General features: G+C 56.0%; 1 protein-coding gene and 1 long non-coding RNA gene across 5 annotated transcripts in view; one reads left to right on the forward strand and one right to left on the reverse strand.

The window, feature by feature from the left end:
- MGLL (monoglyceride lipase) overlaps nucleotides 1-14,343 on the reverse strand; it is a 104,331-nt gene that overhangs the window by 52,719 nt on the left and 37,269 nt on the right. The window contains exon 1 of one of the 3 annotated variants that reach the window (XM_060160996.1): nucleotides 6,640-6,832. The exons of the other annotated variants lie outside the window; for them this stretch is intronic. Within the exon in view, the coding sequence (XP_060016979.1) occupies nucleotides 6,640-6,817 (178 nt within the window). The 5' untranslated portion in view covers nucleotides 6,818-6,832. Of the gene's footprint in view, nucleotides 1-6,639; nucleotides 6,833-14,343 lie in introns of those variants that run through there. 3 annotated transcript variants of the gene reach the window in all.
- On the forward strand, nucleotides 7,213-12,785 carry LOC132526723 (uncharacterized). 2 transcript variants are annotated; one of them, XR_009542664.1, is made up of 5 exons: nucleotides 7,213-8,641; nucleotides 9,014-9,146; nucleotides 9,850-9,936; nucleotides 10,161-10,425; nucleotides 11,670-12,785. It is a non-coding gene; the product is annotated as an uncharacterized LOC132526723 (long non-coding RNA). The 2 variants fall into 2 exon arrangements; XR_009542665.1 differs by lacking the exon at nucleotides 10,161-10,425.

Consider the following 14,343-nt stretch of genomic DNA (forward strand, 5'->3'; position numbering starts at 1 on the left):
CTTTTGCTTGTCTGTGAAGCTTTTGATTTCTCCATCCAATCTGAATGAGATCCTGTCCGGGTAGAGTAATCTTGGTTGTAGGTTCTTCCCTTTCATCACTTTAAACATGTCATGCCACTCCCTTCTGGCTTGTAGAGTTTCTGCTGAGAAATCAGCTGTTAACCTTATGGGAGTTCCCTTGTATGTTATTTGTCATTTTTCCCTTGCTGCTTTCAATAATCTTTCTTTAATTTTTGCCAATTTGATTACTATGTGTCTTGGAGCGTTTCTCCTTGGGTTTATCCTGTATGGGACTCTCTGCGCTTCCTGGACTTGGGTGGCTATTTCCTTTCCCATGTTAGAGAAGTTTTCGACTATAATCTCTTCAAATATTTTCTCGGGTCCTTTCTCTCTCTCTTCTCCTTCTGGGACCCCTATAATGCGAATGTTGTTGTGTTTAATGTTGTCCCGGAGGTCTCTTAGGCTGTCTTCGTTTCTTTTCATTCTTTTTTCTTTGTTCTGTTCTGCAGCAGTGAATTCCACCATTCTGTCTTTCTGGTCACTTATCCGTTCTTCCGCCTCAGTTATTCTGCTACTGATTGCTTCTAGTGTATTTTTCATTTCAGTTATTGTATTGTTCATCTCTGTTTGTTCTTTAATTCTTCTAGGTCTTTGTTCAACATTTCTTGCATCTTCTCGATCTTTGCCTCCATTCTTTTTCAGAGGTCCTGGGTCATCTTCACTATCGTTATTCTGAATTCTTTTTCTGGAAGGTTGCCTATCTCCACTTCATTTAGTTGTTTTTCTGGGGTTTTATCTTGTTCCTTCATCTGGTACATCGCCCTCTGCCTTTTCATTTTGTCTGTCTTTCTGTGAATGTGGTTTTTGTTCCATAGGCTGCAGGATTGTAGTTCTCCTTGCTTCTACTGTCTGCCCTCTGGTCAGTAAATCTGTATCTTTTAAAATAAGAAGTGATTGCCTACGTACTGTTTAAAATCAGCTTGGGCTCCATCCTTGATAACCTGGACCCAGGTCAACACTGGGATGAGCCTCAGCTCTTTTCTAGGGAAGCCTCCTCCACCTGAGCTCTCTGCCCCAAGTCACTGCGGGTCCTCACGCCAGGTGAGGAATGTATGATGTCCCGACCTTGGGCTTGGCCAGTAGACTATGGGCAGAGGTGATGGTGGGGCCAGTCTGAGCTGAGGCTTTAAAAAGCACTACATGGTCCCACCATTCTCTCATGCTTCTGACATGGTCCTGGGAGGAGCAGGATTTGGCTAGACCCCTGGCCCAAGGAGGACAAGAGCTCATGGAGAGGACCGGACCCAATCTGAGCGCAGCCAGGCCCAGCCCAAGTCAGTCGACCTACAGATACACAAGAAAAACAAAGCTATTGCTGTCTTATGCTCATGAGTCTGGGGGGCCTTGCTATACAATATTACTGTGGCAACTGCTGACTGATTCGGTCAGAAAAGCTGTGATCTACAAGGATTCCTTGATTTCTTTTCTTTTTTTCTGGCTGCACCATGCAGGATCTTAGTTCCCTGACCAGGGGTTGAACCCAGGGCCTGGGCAGTGAGAGCGCTAAGTCCTAACCACTGAACACCAGGAAATTCCCTATTGATTTCTTACTGTTTTTGAGAACCTGTATGAGGCATATCCCAGTGCATAGACACATATACAATATACAGTACATCATACACACATACGCGTAAAATTAGCAACACGGTTCCTGTCCTCAAGGATTCTACATCTTAGCTCTGGGACCCTCCAACTTCCCAAAACCAGTGAGACAGCTCGAGGCCCAGCCATGAGTCTGGCAGGAGATGTGTCCCCATTCCCAGATGAATGGATTCCCCCAGAGGAAGAAACTCCTCCCTGAACTCCTAAAAGATAAAGTCCCGGAAGAGCCCTGGGGACACGAAGGAAGCTGCGATGGTGTCGTGAGCTGGGGGACATCTGAAGTCGGCTCAGGGCACCCCAACTCGGCTGCCTTTAGCCAGGTGCATCAGCGCCTTGGGATGAAGGCTGCCAGCCTGCGTGTGTGCTGCAGGAAAGGGGTGCGTGTTTGCTCAAGGTCACTGAGCTCCTCCCACACGTGCTGGTGCCGGCGATGCCATCAAGTCTGCAGCACAGTGCGTGAGGTCTCTTACCCCCATTTTACAGATGAGGGGCCCAGGGTCCACTGGGCCCTACGTGGCCTGCCCTTGTCACCTGTGTCACCTCCCCCTCCCCCAACGGCGCCTGCTCTCCTGCCGCCTGGCCTCTGCAGGTGCCCTGTGGCCCGCATACTCACGGCCCCCCTCCCCTCCTCTGGTCCTGGCTCAGCTGTCACCAGCTCAGTGAGGCCAGCCTCCTGCTCCACTGCCCACCCCACCCCATTTCACCTTCCTTCTGACACTGATCTCTGAGTTATACACTCTGAAGTCATTCATTTCCGCTTAGTGTCTGACAAGGGCAGGGACTGCGCCGTCTCCTTCACGGGTGTGAAGCCAGCCTGGCCCTGGCAGGTGATCAGTAAATCACAGAATGAACAAGTGAATGAAGAAATGAACGGATGAAGGAGTGAGGCTCTCGGGTGTGGAGGAAATGGCACAGGTTCTCTGTGCAAACTGACCCACGATCCCGGCCCCGCAGCAGGTTCAAGCCACAGCACCTCCTCCTGGGCGCCCCCCCGTCCCTGGCACTGGGAGACAAAGCATCCTCTGTGCTCTCAGCAGTTCTGCTGTTGGAGCACGGAGAGTGGGGACATCACTTACAGTTTTCTTTTCTCGATCACTCTTTAAAAAGGCCTTAAAGTCAGACGTACTTTATGGGAAAACCAGTCAATTTACCATGCCGATGACAAGCTATCGCTAAAGGGGAAACTTGTAAATGTGTATAAACACACTAGCTTCAAACTGTGAATGGTGTCCTCGCAGGTGAGGATGGTCTAGGAGGCTCCCTACAGCTACTTCAAATGGTCCCCTATTCTGTGACAGCGGCAGGGGAAACGCACGGGGTCACGCGGGTCCCGGCAGACCAGCCAACGTCTCAACTGTGTCCGGACCTGTCCCCACACAGATGTGAGAGAGAGCCCTCAGTGTCGTGCCCGGCACACAGCGTGTTCAGTAGAGGTCAGCTCATCCCTGTCCTGGGTCTCGAGCTCGAGAGGGACGTCTGTGTCCACCTGCGTCATTTAGAAATCTCATCACGGGCCCGTCCTCACATCTCACGGCAGCTTCTCCCACTTGGAGAAACTTTAGTTCACAGAAACGGTGCCGTTTTACCGAGATGCTTCAAGCCCGGGAGCCGCGTGACCTCAGGGGCTCTTGGTTGGCGGGTCGGTGGACAAAAGGAGGGGTTGAGCTGCTCCAGATCAGCCCAGCCCTCCCTCCGCCCCCCAGACCTTGGACTCTGTCCCTGGACCTGGAGATGAAGCACCACAGATGATTCCTCTCCTTTTTTGGTAAAAGAGGAAGTTTCCACTGAATAAACGCTCTAAGCAAGTTTTCCGATCTGGTGACATCTGCACAACAGCCGAGGAAAGAAATAAGTACTATTACGGTGCCAAAATGATCCGGCCCTTCTCCACGACTCTGGGGAAGGCAGCCGGCCCCTGCCAGGCAACCTGGTTTTCTGTGTTGAAGGAAGGAGCAAGCGGGGCAGGGAGGGCGTCTCAAAGCTCCTAGCGAGAGCAGAGCGGAGCGGAGGGGAAGAACCATGCGCTTACTGCACACGGAGTTTGTGCTGGCTGCAGTGATCTATGGTCTCTAGGGGAAGCCTCAGGCCCACCACAGATGGGGAAAATGTGGCTCTGAGAGAGAGACTGGACTGTCCCAGCCACACAGCCAGAAACACGGGGCCAGGCCCCGAGCCGCGTCCCTCTGGAGCATCACACCAAGCTCGCCCAGGCTGGGCTCACCCTGAAAACGGGGAGCCCCGCCCCCGTGGTGCTCAGAGGATGCAGTCAGCGTGGGAAGTGCGGCGACACCGTCTCTGAGGAATCGGGGGGCAGAAGGACTGCGTTTCCGCTCCTGGAAACGGCCCAACACTCTCTGTCCATTGGCTGACCTTGTGTGCCACCCGTGGGGGTCAGGGCATCTTTGAGCAGAGCCCTGGCGGAGGGCTCAGTGGGGAGCTGGCACCCCTCCCCCGACAGACTGCGCGTCATAAGCTGTTCCTGGAGCTGCTCGGGCACTTCTGTCTGTTGGGAGGTGCAGAAACCCCAGGGCCGCTTGCCTGGGGACTGCACTCCAAGCCAGGCTGCTCACAGCCATCGCCGGTCTGACAGGGCCTGCGACACCTCACTCCAAAGCAGTTTTCCAAAAGTCAAGGTCTTAGCAAGGCAAAGAGTGTGGGGATTTGAATCCAGCTTTGCTCCTCCCCCACCTCCCCACATTGGCTGTGTTGCCTTGGGCAAGTTACTCTCCATCTCTGAGCCAGCTGGCTTCCTCCATGGGCACGTTGGCTGTCTCACCACACTGCTGCAAGGGTTAAATGGGGGGTGATCCATGGAAAAAAATACTAGCACAGAGATGACGGATGTTCCCCAGTGGGAAAGCGTTATTTGATTTTCTTTAAACAGGGCCCATCCTCTAGTCCAAATTCACACACACACACGCACACGCACACGCACACGCACACGCACACGCGCACACACACACACACACACACACACACACACACGTTCACGAGCCTGAACTTGGGCAAACCCAGAGAAACGATCGCTTTTAGTCAACTGCCTCATAATTCACAGATGCTCACCGAGACCCTGTTACGGACGAGGCTCCGGGCAGGACCCAGGAAGCAGGTCACTGGGCTGCTGTCTTGGCGCTTACAGTTGGGTGCGTGCTTGTGGCTGACTACGCTGAGAGGGGCCTGCAGTGTGGGGGTCGTCCCCCGGGACGTGATGACCAGTCTGCCTGCTTTCTGGGGCTCACCAGGCAAGCCCCTTCCTCCACACTGCTGTGTCGGGCTGGCTGGCTTGGATCTGGGTGGGCGTGAGATGCTAAGGGATAGGGGTCTCTCCAGGGCTCCTCCAGCTCCAGCCGGCAGGGCCCCTGCTGCCCACCCTCTGCTTCCAGAATCAGGGCAGGAGCCCATGGTCCTCCTGGGGAAGCTGCTACTGTGTGCAGTGGCCTCGGGCAGAGACTGCACCCCGACTTCACGCTCGGTTCCGAGCATGTCCTGCATAGGTCCAGCTCACGCCGCAAGTTTCGCTGGTCTCATTTTTGCAGAGGCAGAGGCCCAGAGAGGCCCGGCACACAGCTCATCTGGGTCAGAGCCTGGGTGCAGCCACTCAGGCCGCCTCCGTCCCGGCGTATCCTGCAAACTCACTTCTCCGGCCTGGCCCCTGGGAGCCCAGCTCTCCAGCTCCGACTCGCCCAGGTTTCACACGCAGAGCTTCCTTCGCGGATGTCCAGGCAGGTGCTGAATACGCGAGGTGCCCCCAGGGTGCTTGTCCATGAGATGCCCCTGGTCTGAGTATCCCGCTGGGCTCCTCGGTGGCCTCTGACTTCTTCCTCTTACGGCTAACGGGACAGAAATCAAGGCACTGAGGGCGCTTCCCAGAGCTGTGAGCTGGAGTTCTGGTTCTGGTCCTGGCCCGCCCAGCTCGTTGCCTCACCTGGGAAATGGAGTGAAGATCCCTCTTGCTACCTTGGGAGCAACGTGTGCAGCGAAATTAAGCAAAGGCTACAGACACCCTCGGGAAAGGGGCAAGCGCAGCTGGGCATTTATTATCTGCAGGTGGTAACAGGTACTTGTGAAGCACCTCGTCTGCCACATGGGGTCCTTTCCCAGGGTGGGGGGAGGGAACCCGCCGGCTGCTCCCCTTCTCCCAGAGGCCCTGGCCCTTGGCGGCATCTCAGCAGTTATTTTTAGCCCTTGGTGGGACCGGGCCTTGTTGTGCTCCCACTTCCGAAAGGCTCCAGCTCACAGAACAGAGACGAGGCCCCTACCCCAGGCAGCCCCCCACGGGGCAGTCAGCGTGGCCTTCCCCAGGGACACATCCCACGGAAGCCGACTCTGGGCCCACTGTTTTACAATTTCTTTCGGTGGCTCCTCTTCCTGGTCCATCTGCAGCCAGTTATTTCTAATGTTGACGTACTGAAGGGCAGCGGCAGCTTCCAAGCCTGGGAGACGTGTGGGGGACCTGGGTCCCGGCCCCAGCCTGCTGTTCAGGGTGGGATCCTGAACCCGCACCCACCGCGCCTGAATCGAGGAGACGGGCCGTCCCCTGCAGGCTTGCTGCGGCCTGCGGCTTCGTCGGGGGCCAAATGAGGACGGCAGCTGCAATCACCATTTCAGCTTCAGTCACGAGTCCGCGTGGAGGGCCCGCGCCACCCCTGCCGGGCTCCCCTGGGCCAGGCCTGCTCCCTCTCGGGCCTCCCGGGTGGCGACCGTGGGAGCTCTGCCTCCAGGCACCACCGCCAGCAACCCCACCTCACAAGGAAGGGGGGCCGCGGGTCGCGTCCCTGACCACACCACCTGCCTGGTGGTTTGAACCCAGGCGATCACCCCAGGTCCTGCCTCTCACCCTGGCCGCTCCCGGCCCCTGGTCTCACATGCGCTGGAAGAGACTGTGGGTCCCTAACACTGGGGACACCCGACTTGAACGTCTTCGGGAAAAGACTCAGTGTTTGCAGATGGGAAAAAATAATCCAAAGTAATTGTTACCTAAGCGGGTGCAGATTTTCAATTTAGAAGGCGTCTGGCACACGGTGGGGAGGAGCTGGCCTCGTGGAGCGCGATGCAGGGCACGGGCTGGCGTGCTCGGGGGTCGCCAGGGCTGCCAGCACACGAACCCAGCAGCCAGGGAGCAGCTGCCTGGGAAGAAAAGGCCCAGAGCGCACATCTCCAAAGCTCGTTTTTAAGACGCCCGTGACCAAGGGTGTCATAAATTGACAGCTAAAGGCACCACCCTCCCGGGCCGCCTGGCCAGCAGCCCGTCCACGGCTGTAGGCTCTGAAGGGTCAAGGACAGCTCTGACTCAGCCTGGCACGGGAGGCTCCGGACACTGAAGGCCACGAGGCCCCCTCCTTCCTGCCCAAACCAGGCGGGGACCTCTGCTGTCCAAGCACAAGGGCCCCGGACATGTCCTGCTGCTGACCCGTCGCAGGCCCGGGCTGGTGTCCATTTCCTGCTCTGCTCTGACCTCTGCGCCCATGACCCTGCCCTCCGTGGGGTCTCCTCCAGCATCCTCCTTCCCCCGACCCCGTCTCTCCCCATCTCGCTCCCCCCAAGGATGGGCCCCGACTGGAGAGAGGAGGGCAGTGACCTCAGGGGGCCACTCAGCTTCCTTATTTCCCAGTCATGACACCTCCCCTCAGGGAGTGACCAGGAGAAAAAGTCCCGCCTCCAAAGCTGGAGGAGCTAAGAGGCCAACGCGTGGACAGACAGCCGAAAAGGCACCGTGAAGAAGAACTTCCTCTGCTGGAAGTTGCTGCAGGAGCACTGAGGGGACCCGGCGCAGGGACACCTGGCGGGACGGTGGGCAGTGGCAGGCCCGCAGCTGGTGCTGGAGGTGGCCGGGCCGCCGGGTAGGCTGCAGCCGTGGGCACACGCTGGTCCAGCGCCCACACAAAGCAGTACGTTAGGAGGTGGCTGACGCTACCCAGGCCTCCAAATTCCCTTGGCCACGTGGGCAGCACCAAGCTGCTTGACGGTGGTTGTAGAGACCCAGGAGCTGATCCGTTTGAAGCAGCCAAGCCCTGCTCGGCACCCTGGTCCAGGCCATCCGTGAGGCTCTGGCAGCAGCAGGTTCCCTTCCTCCCGAGCAGCTGATGGTCCCCAAGCCCCAGGCTTTGGTCACCCAGCCCAATCGTGGCTTCTCTTCTCAACCGTCCGCATCCTGGATGGTGCAGGGAACCCGCATGCCCTTCCTACTACGTGACCTGGCCTCTGCCTCCCCAAAGCTTGGGATGTTCACCTTTAATGCAGGAGGACACGCCTCTGACTCGTGGTGCCTAGCTCGTGACGGGGAAGCCCATGACAGCGTCCTGCCCGGGCCTCTGTGCCTCTGCACCTCTGCCTGGATGGAGTCCCAGCTGTCATTCAAGTCTCAGCTCACCTGGAGCCATTTCTGCAGGGACCGTCCCCCTGCCCTGGCTGTCTCGTTCTTCCCTGCTTCCCTTGCCCTAGTGACCTGCACTTGAGGGGGTGGGGCCGGTGTGGGTGTCGGGTGTCCAGTCCCCACACGGGGCCAGGCCCTCTGCATGCACTACCTCACTTGGTCCCTTCACTGACCCTATGGGGTAGGTAGAGACTTTGATCCTTCTCTTGCCGTAGATGAGAACACTGAGGTTCAGGGAGCTTGGGTAATTTGTCCAGAGTCACACAGCAAGTAAGTGGTTGAACTGACTTGAACTCAAGTCTTCCAGATACCAAGGTACATGTTTTGCTCTACTTTCAAATATAACCTACATATACGTTAAAATGAGGTCCATCTTCTCTCAGTTCCTGACCTGTGGACAGAGAATCCATGGTGCTGAGAAGAACTCCCTTCCCTAGAATTATCCACTTTTCCTTTTTAGCACAGCACCACATGTAGGTAATTCGACTGTTCTCCTCCAACACATGACACACCTGAACACTCCAGAAACTGCTTCCTCCAGAGACGGAGAGCGGAGACTGTTTTCTCCTTACCAGAAAGCCTCAAATATTTCCACCTCGGGGTCAGGTGAGTAGTTTTGAGTGAACAAACACTCCCTTGGAGGAAATTCCTTTAGAAAGGTAACAGGGGTACTTCCTGCCCTGAGACAAGAAAAGACGGCACTGGGCTTCCAGAAGCATCCATGTGGCTCTCAAAGCCCCTCACGCTGAGCCTGATGCAGGATTCAGACCAAAACTTGCCTCTAACCCTCAAAAGGGCTGCATGTTTTTGTCACCTGCTTCACGTGTGAATAGATCAGGGCACCTTCCCCAGCAATCACTGTCTAAATGTCTTTATTTTTATTCATTGTTTTTAAAAAATTTTTTTTGATGTGGACCATTTTTAAAGGCTTTATTGAATTTATTACAATATTGCTTCTATCTTGTTTTGGTTTTTTAGCCGTGAGGCATGTGGGATCTTAGCTCCCTGAACAGGGATCGAACCTGCACTCGTGGCACTGGAATGCGAAGTCTTAACCACTGGACCGCCAGGGAAGTCCCCTAAATGTCTTTAAAAATGGAATCAGTAGTGGGTAAAGAACGGACACGATAAACGGATGCCCCCAGATGGTGATAAAGAGGGTGCTCGGTGACAGGGACATCCCTATAGAGGTCCCGTCGAGGGTGACGTGGAGTTCGGCTTAAATAAAATGGGGAGTGTGAGCCCCTTGCTTCAGAGGAGATGGGAAGCACGCCCCTAGTCTGCAGGGAGAGGGACGAGGTCCTCTTCTTGAAGACTGCGTCTGGGGACACAGAGAGCAGGGGTCTGGGGGTGGGCGGGGGGCAGCGCCGATATCTACTGATATTGATATGCACCCGGCAGCTCTACATCATGTTTCCTCACCAGGCAGATGCTCTGACTCAGTCACAGGTGGGGAAACGGAGGCTCGGGGAGGCTTAGTGCCCTGTCTAAGGTCACCGGAGTCGTGTACTCTGAAGCCTCTCCCCATGCTCACCCTCCAGGGAAGACCCGTCCCCCTTTACCCCCAGGGACACTTCCACCAGAGGCCCAGGGTACCTGCCGCCTTCCCTGCCCTGGGAGGCTCTGGAGGTAGGTACCCGGGGGTCTGTGTCATTTCTGCAGCCCACGCCCAGCACAGACTGCACAAGGGAGGTCCCCGGGCTGTATCTGCTGCAGGACAGGCCCAGTCTGCTGACTGCAGATATTCCACTTCCAAGTTTAACGACACTGACGCTGCACTTTTTTTTTTTTTGGCCGCACCACATGGCATGCAGGATCTTAGTTCCCCGACCACGCAGTGGAAGCGCGGAGTCCTAACCATTGGACCGCCAGGGAATTCCCGACACTGCACCTTATTTAAAGTAAGTTCTACCCAAGAAACACCTGTGGTGACCCTGGCCCACTTCTTGGAACCTGCCCAATTGAAGCTGAAAATCCGGGGGTGGGCCCAGCCGTCTGGGTTTCCACCAGCCTTCCCGGGACCCTGGCTTCCCCCAGGTGTGAACCCCATCTCTCTCACTTTGTCTCAGCCACAGGTAACTTCACTGTTGTTAGTATTATCGTCATCATCACCTTCATTTTACAGATGAGCGAACGGAGGCTCACGAAGGTTTTTGCTTTACGCAAGAAAGAGTCAATCCCAAACAATCCCATGTCAGAGACGGATATCCAAGCTGGCAGGTCTGGGGATGTGTAACGTGAATACAGAAGGGCAAGGAGGAGGGACCACGAAGGCCTGGAAGGGACCCAGAGGCGGCCGGGGCCTGCCTTCTGCGTCTGCCGCCTGCACCCACTGCGGGTGGGGCCCCGTGCCATCCATTTCACTCTCATGTTTACTACAGCAAGAAAATGTACACAGTTTTCAAACACTGGAAACAGAACATATGAGTGTAACTGACAGCAATTATAGACTAGATCCCGCAAGGGGCCTTGACTCAAAACTCTCCCTGTGTGGAAAACACACAGGTAGCTTCTTCTCCCCTGAATTTCCTGAATACTCTTCTTCTGACTGGGCAGGGCTCCCACCAAAGAGAGTCAGGCTTAACTGCCGCCCACAGACACTCCCCCAGAGCTTCCTCTTCTCACATACACCCCAGCCCTGTCTGAGTTTTTTTAAAAAGTTAAAATAGAAATAAGACACATACAAACTGCCTTTAACACTTTCCCTCAAATATTTGCAGGTAATTAACTCACTGTTAATCAGTTAGGAATGGTTCTTTGATACTCCGTAAATAAAGAGAGGGCAACTCGGGCCCCACCAATGTAACTCTGAATGCACCACGGTGCAGAGTCAGGAGGCTGCTCATGGGAAGGGCCTGGAGCTGCTGTGCTGGAGACGGAAGGCCTCCTGCCGCCCACGTCCTCCCAACACTCCCGCCCCAGCGGCAGGTGGGACTGGAGGCTGCCCGCCTCTCCGGCCCCTCTCCCCTGCTCATACCACTGCTCCAAGGGGTTTCCAGTGAGTCACCGTGAGCAGCTGGTGACCAGGGACGGCGTGAACGAGAGGCCGGGCTTCCTCGGTGCTGTATTTCGAACAGCACAGAAACTCCCACCCCTGGTTCTCCACCTGCTCAGACCTCGCGGAAGCTCCCCCAACTCTGCCTGCCGCCCCCTCCCTCGCTGGCCCTGCCCTGGATCCCATCTCGCCGGGGGTTACTCCCTGCTTAGCGTCCTTCCCGAGCGTCCACAGGGTCTCACCACAGAGCCCTGAGCTTCGCAGGCCAGGGGCTGGCTCCCCCTCCGTTCCTGGGGCTAGACTCCAGGATCCAGCTAAACCCTCGGGCCGGGAGTCCCATCTGAACAGGACGTAAGCATGTGATCCCATGCATCTGAGTTTTGCCAGTACCGTACGGCCTCCTCTGCCTGGAACGGTGGTTCTCAACCTCAGCTACTCGTTAGACTCACCTGGGGGATTTCAAAGGTCTTGACACCACGGCCACACCAAAGTCCCGAGAGATCAGAGTCTCTGTGGAGTGAGTGGCCCCAGCATCGGTATTTTTCAAGAACCCCACCGCAGTGTTTCAGGGGCATCCCCGGAGAGGACCATGGCTCTCAGCTATGGGCCCCTCCTCTACACCCTTTCTTCTCCCCTCAGGCTCCTCTACTCAGCCGACAAGACCCAGAACCTCGCCAACCTGCCAGGCTTTGGGAAGCCGTGTGCCGCTGGGTGGCCAATCCCGCCTCGAGCACCTGAGTTATAGGCCTCGAGGCTCCTCTGCCCCAGCTCCAGTCGACAGCAGCCCTGCCCCAGCCTTAGCCACCAGACCGAGTCCTGGTCCCTCTGCTGGGTCCTCTCCACCCTGCTGACACTGACACTTTCATGTGAGTGTTTGCTGATATTCACAGCATCTCTGGTCTGATCTATGCCGGGTCATACACTCCTTCGTTCATTCAGCAAACACTGGTGATGCCTCTACTCTCTGCTCAGGCCTGGGCTGCACAGCAAGGAGAAGGCTGTGGGGCTGAGGGAGAAGCGAGCACAGGACACCGTAAGTCAGTTTCCGTTGCCTCCAACCAAAGGAAGAGGTACCCCTCAGGGTACAAGTACTAGGACAAAGCTGAGCGCTTCACGGGGCTGCTTAAGGGGGCTGGGGGGACAGGTCCCTCGGCCGTCAGGATGCCAGTGCCTATGTCCGTGCATTGCTCCTTGTACAGGACCTGACCCAAGCTTAATGCACGATTAGCAACCTTCACCGCTACATACTTACGATCCTAATAATAACCTTCACATCTAAACCTTCTGAAAGCACACAGAAAGGTGACACTGTGAGCTAAACATAACTCAGAAAATATATAAAGCAGAAACGGATGAGAAACGCTCTCTTAAAGAACACGCCTGGAAGCACGGCTGTCAGAGGAGACGGTGCTTTAGCGTCCATCCTGGGTGCCTTTCTTAGCAACCAGGCCCTGTTTTGCCCGAACCAGCAAACACGCAGCAAACAAGTTAGATCTCCTGCCTCCCTTGCAGCTGGGCTTGGCCGTGTGATGCTGTCCTGGAACCTGCGGTGTAGCTGCAACACGACGGGGAGCTCTGTACTGCCTCCTGCTGAGCCCGGGAGCTGGAGCCGGTACCCGTGGGCATGAAAGCCATGCAGTGAGAACAGCTGAGCAAAGCTACAGAGGGAGCCTTGGGCGTGGATGGCACAGTGGTGTCCCGAAGCCGCCTCGGCCTTCTCATGTCACGGGAGAAAAATAAACCTTTGTTTGTTAAGCTAGCGAGGTCAGGGGTCTGATGCAGTCAAACAGCCCCTGACCAGTACGTGTGCTCTGGTGGACAAGGAGAGCCTCAGACCCTCACCTCTGACTAACTGTTATGAGGGGTAGGAAATAACGCACGAAAAGGGCCTTGGTCAGAGCCTGGCATGCAGGTGGCACTCAGTAAAGGGCAGGAATATAATTCTCATTTCTGGCAAAGCCCTGCAGGCCCAGGAGGCCATCCTGTAAAATTCAAAGGTCAAATAGAAAACAAAGGGGCTTCCCTGGTGGCGCAGTGGTTCAGAGTCCGCCTGCCGATGCAGGGGACACGGGTTCGTGCCCCGGTCCGGGAAGATCCCACATGACGCGGAGCTGCTGGGCCCGTGAGCCATGGCTGCTGAGCCTGCGCGTCTGGAGCCTGTGCTCCGCAATGGGAGAGGCCACAACAGCGAGAGGCCCGCGTACCGGAAAAAAAAAAAATAATAGAAAACAAAGGTAAGCGGGATGCTAATTGAGCACCTTGCTGTGCACACCAGGCTGCCAGCCAGACCACCCAACCCAGCGTCTCCAGGTTTCTTACTGGAGCACAGCTGAGCAAGGAGATTTAACTTAAAATCAAGTTAGCATAGGATTTGTAGAAACCCGTGTTTCTACAAATTGTGTTATAGAAACCAGCCACGAAACCGCCCTTGGTATCTGTTTACTTTGTGAAGCACTTTCCATCTATCCTTCAGCCGATCTTCACCGCAGCCTCTGCAGCCGGGCAGGGGACCCAAGAACCCGGCACCCCGGCTCCCAGCCTCGGTGTCCCCGTTGGGGCTGGAGGGGATCTAGGAGCTGGCAGAGTGAAGGGGAAGAGGCACCACCCTCCCCTGGGCCCCCGTATGCCTTACTTTATTCTATCACTGCACTGTCTGGCCCGTTTGGTAGATGAAAAAACTAAGGCTCAGAATGGTTAGGCGTCTAAGGCCCACGGCTGGAATTGCAGTCCAGGAGACACCTGGCCCCAGGTGTGTCTGCGTCGCGGGCCCTTCTGTCATCTGGGGGGCAGGTCCCCCCGGAAGCACAGGAGTGCAGATGACAACCGACAGCAGGACTGGAAACGGGGAGGTTTAGGCCAGCCTGGCACTGGCGAGGCCCTGGGGCCTTGAGAGGTGTTTTTGCTCTGTGTTTTTAATCTTTGTATCCCTCCAATTGGCCCCATAAATGCCCTGACATCTTCCCCACAGAGGTTTTATTTAAATTTAAAAGCTATGCGGGAAAGAATGAAGCACCTCTCTGCAGGCTTCATGCCTGTGTGAACACCAAGTCGTGTGCGGTGTGATAAAGGGAGGCTGGGCTGCAGAACCAGCAGGCCTGGGCTCAAGCCCCTCCACGCCCCCCGCTCCCCTCCACACCTCTGCGAGAAGCCACCAGGCACAGGGCGTAACCACCAGTGTCTGCTTCCCCAACCGGCACAAGGCAGCCCAGCACCTGCTTTCTCCCACTAAGGAAGCCACAGCCACACGCATCTCTAGACAACCAAAGTCACACTGGGTTCATTTCTTGAATAAAACACCTCCCACAGGCACTTG

This window comes from Lagenorhynchus albirostris, chromosome 10 (assembly GCF_949774975.1).
Source record: "Lagenorhynchus albirostris chromosome 10, mLagAlb1.1, whole genome shotgun sequence".
NCBI lineage: Eukaryota > Metazoa > Chordata > Mammalia > Artiodactyla > Delphinidae > Lagenorhynchus > Lagenorhynchus albirostris.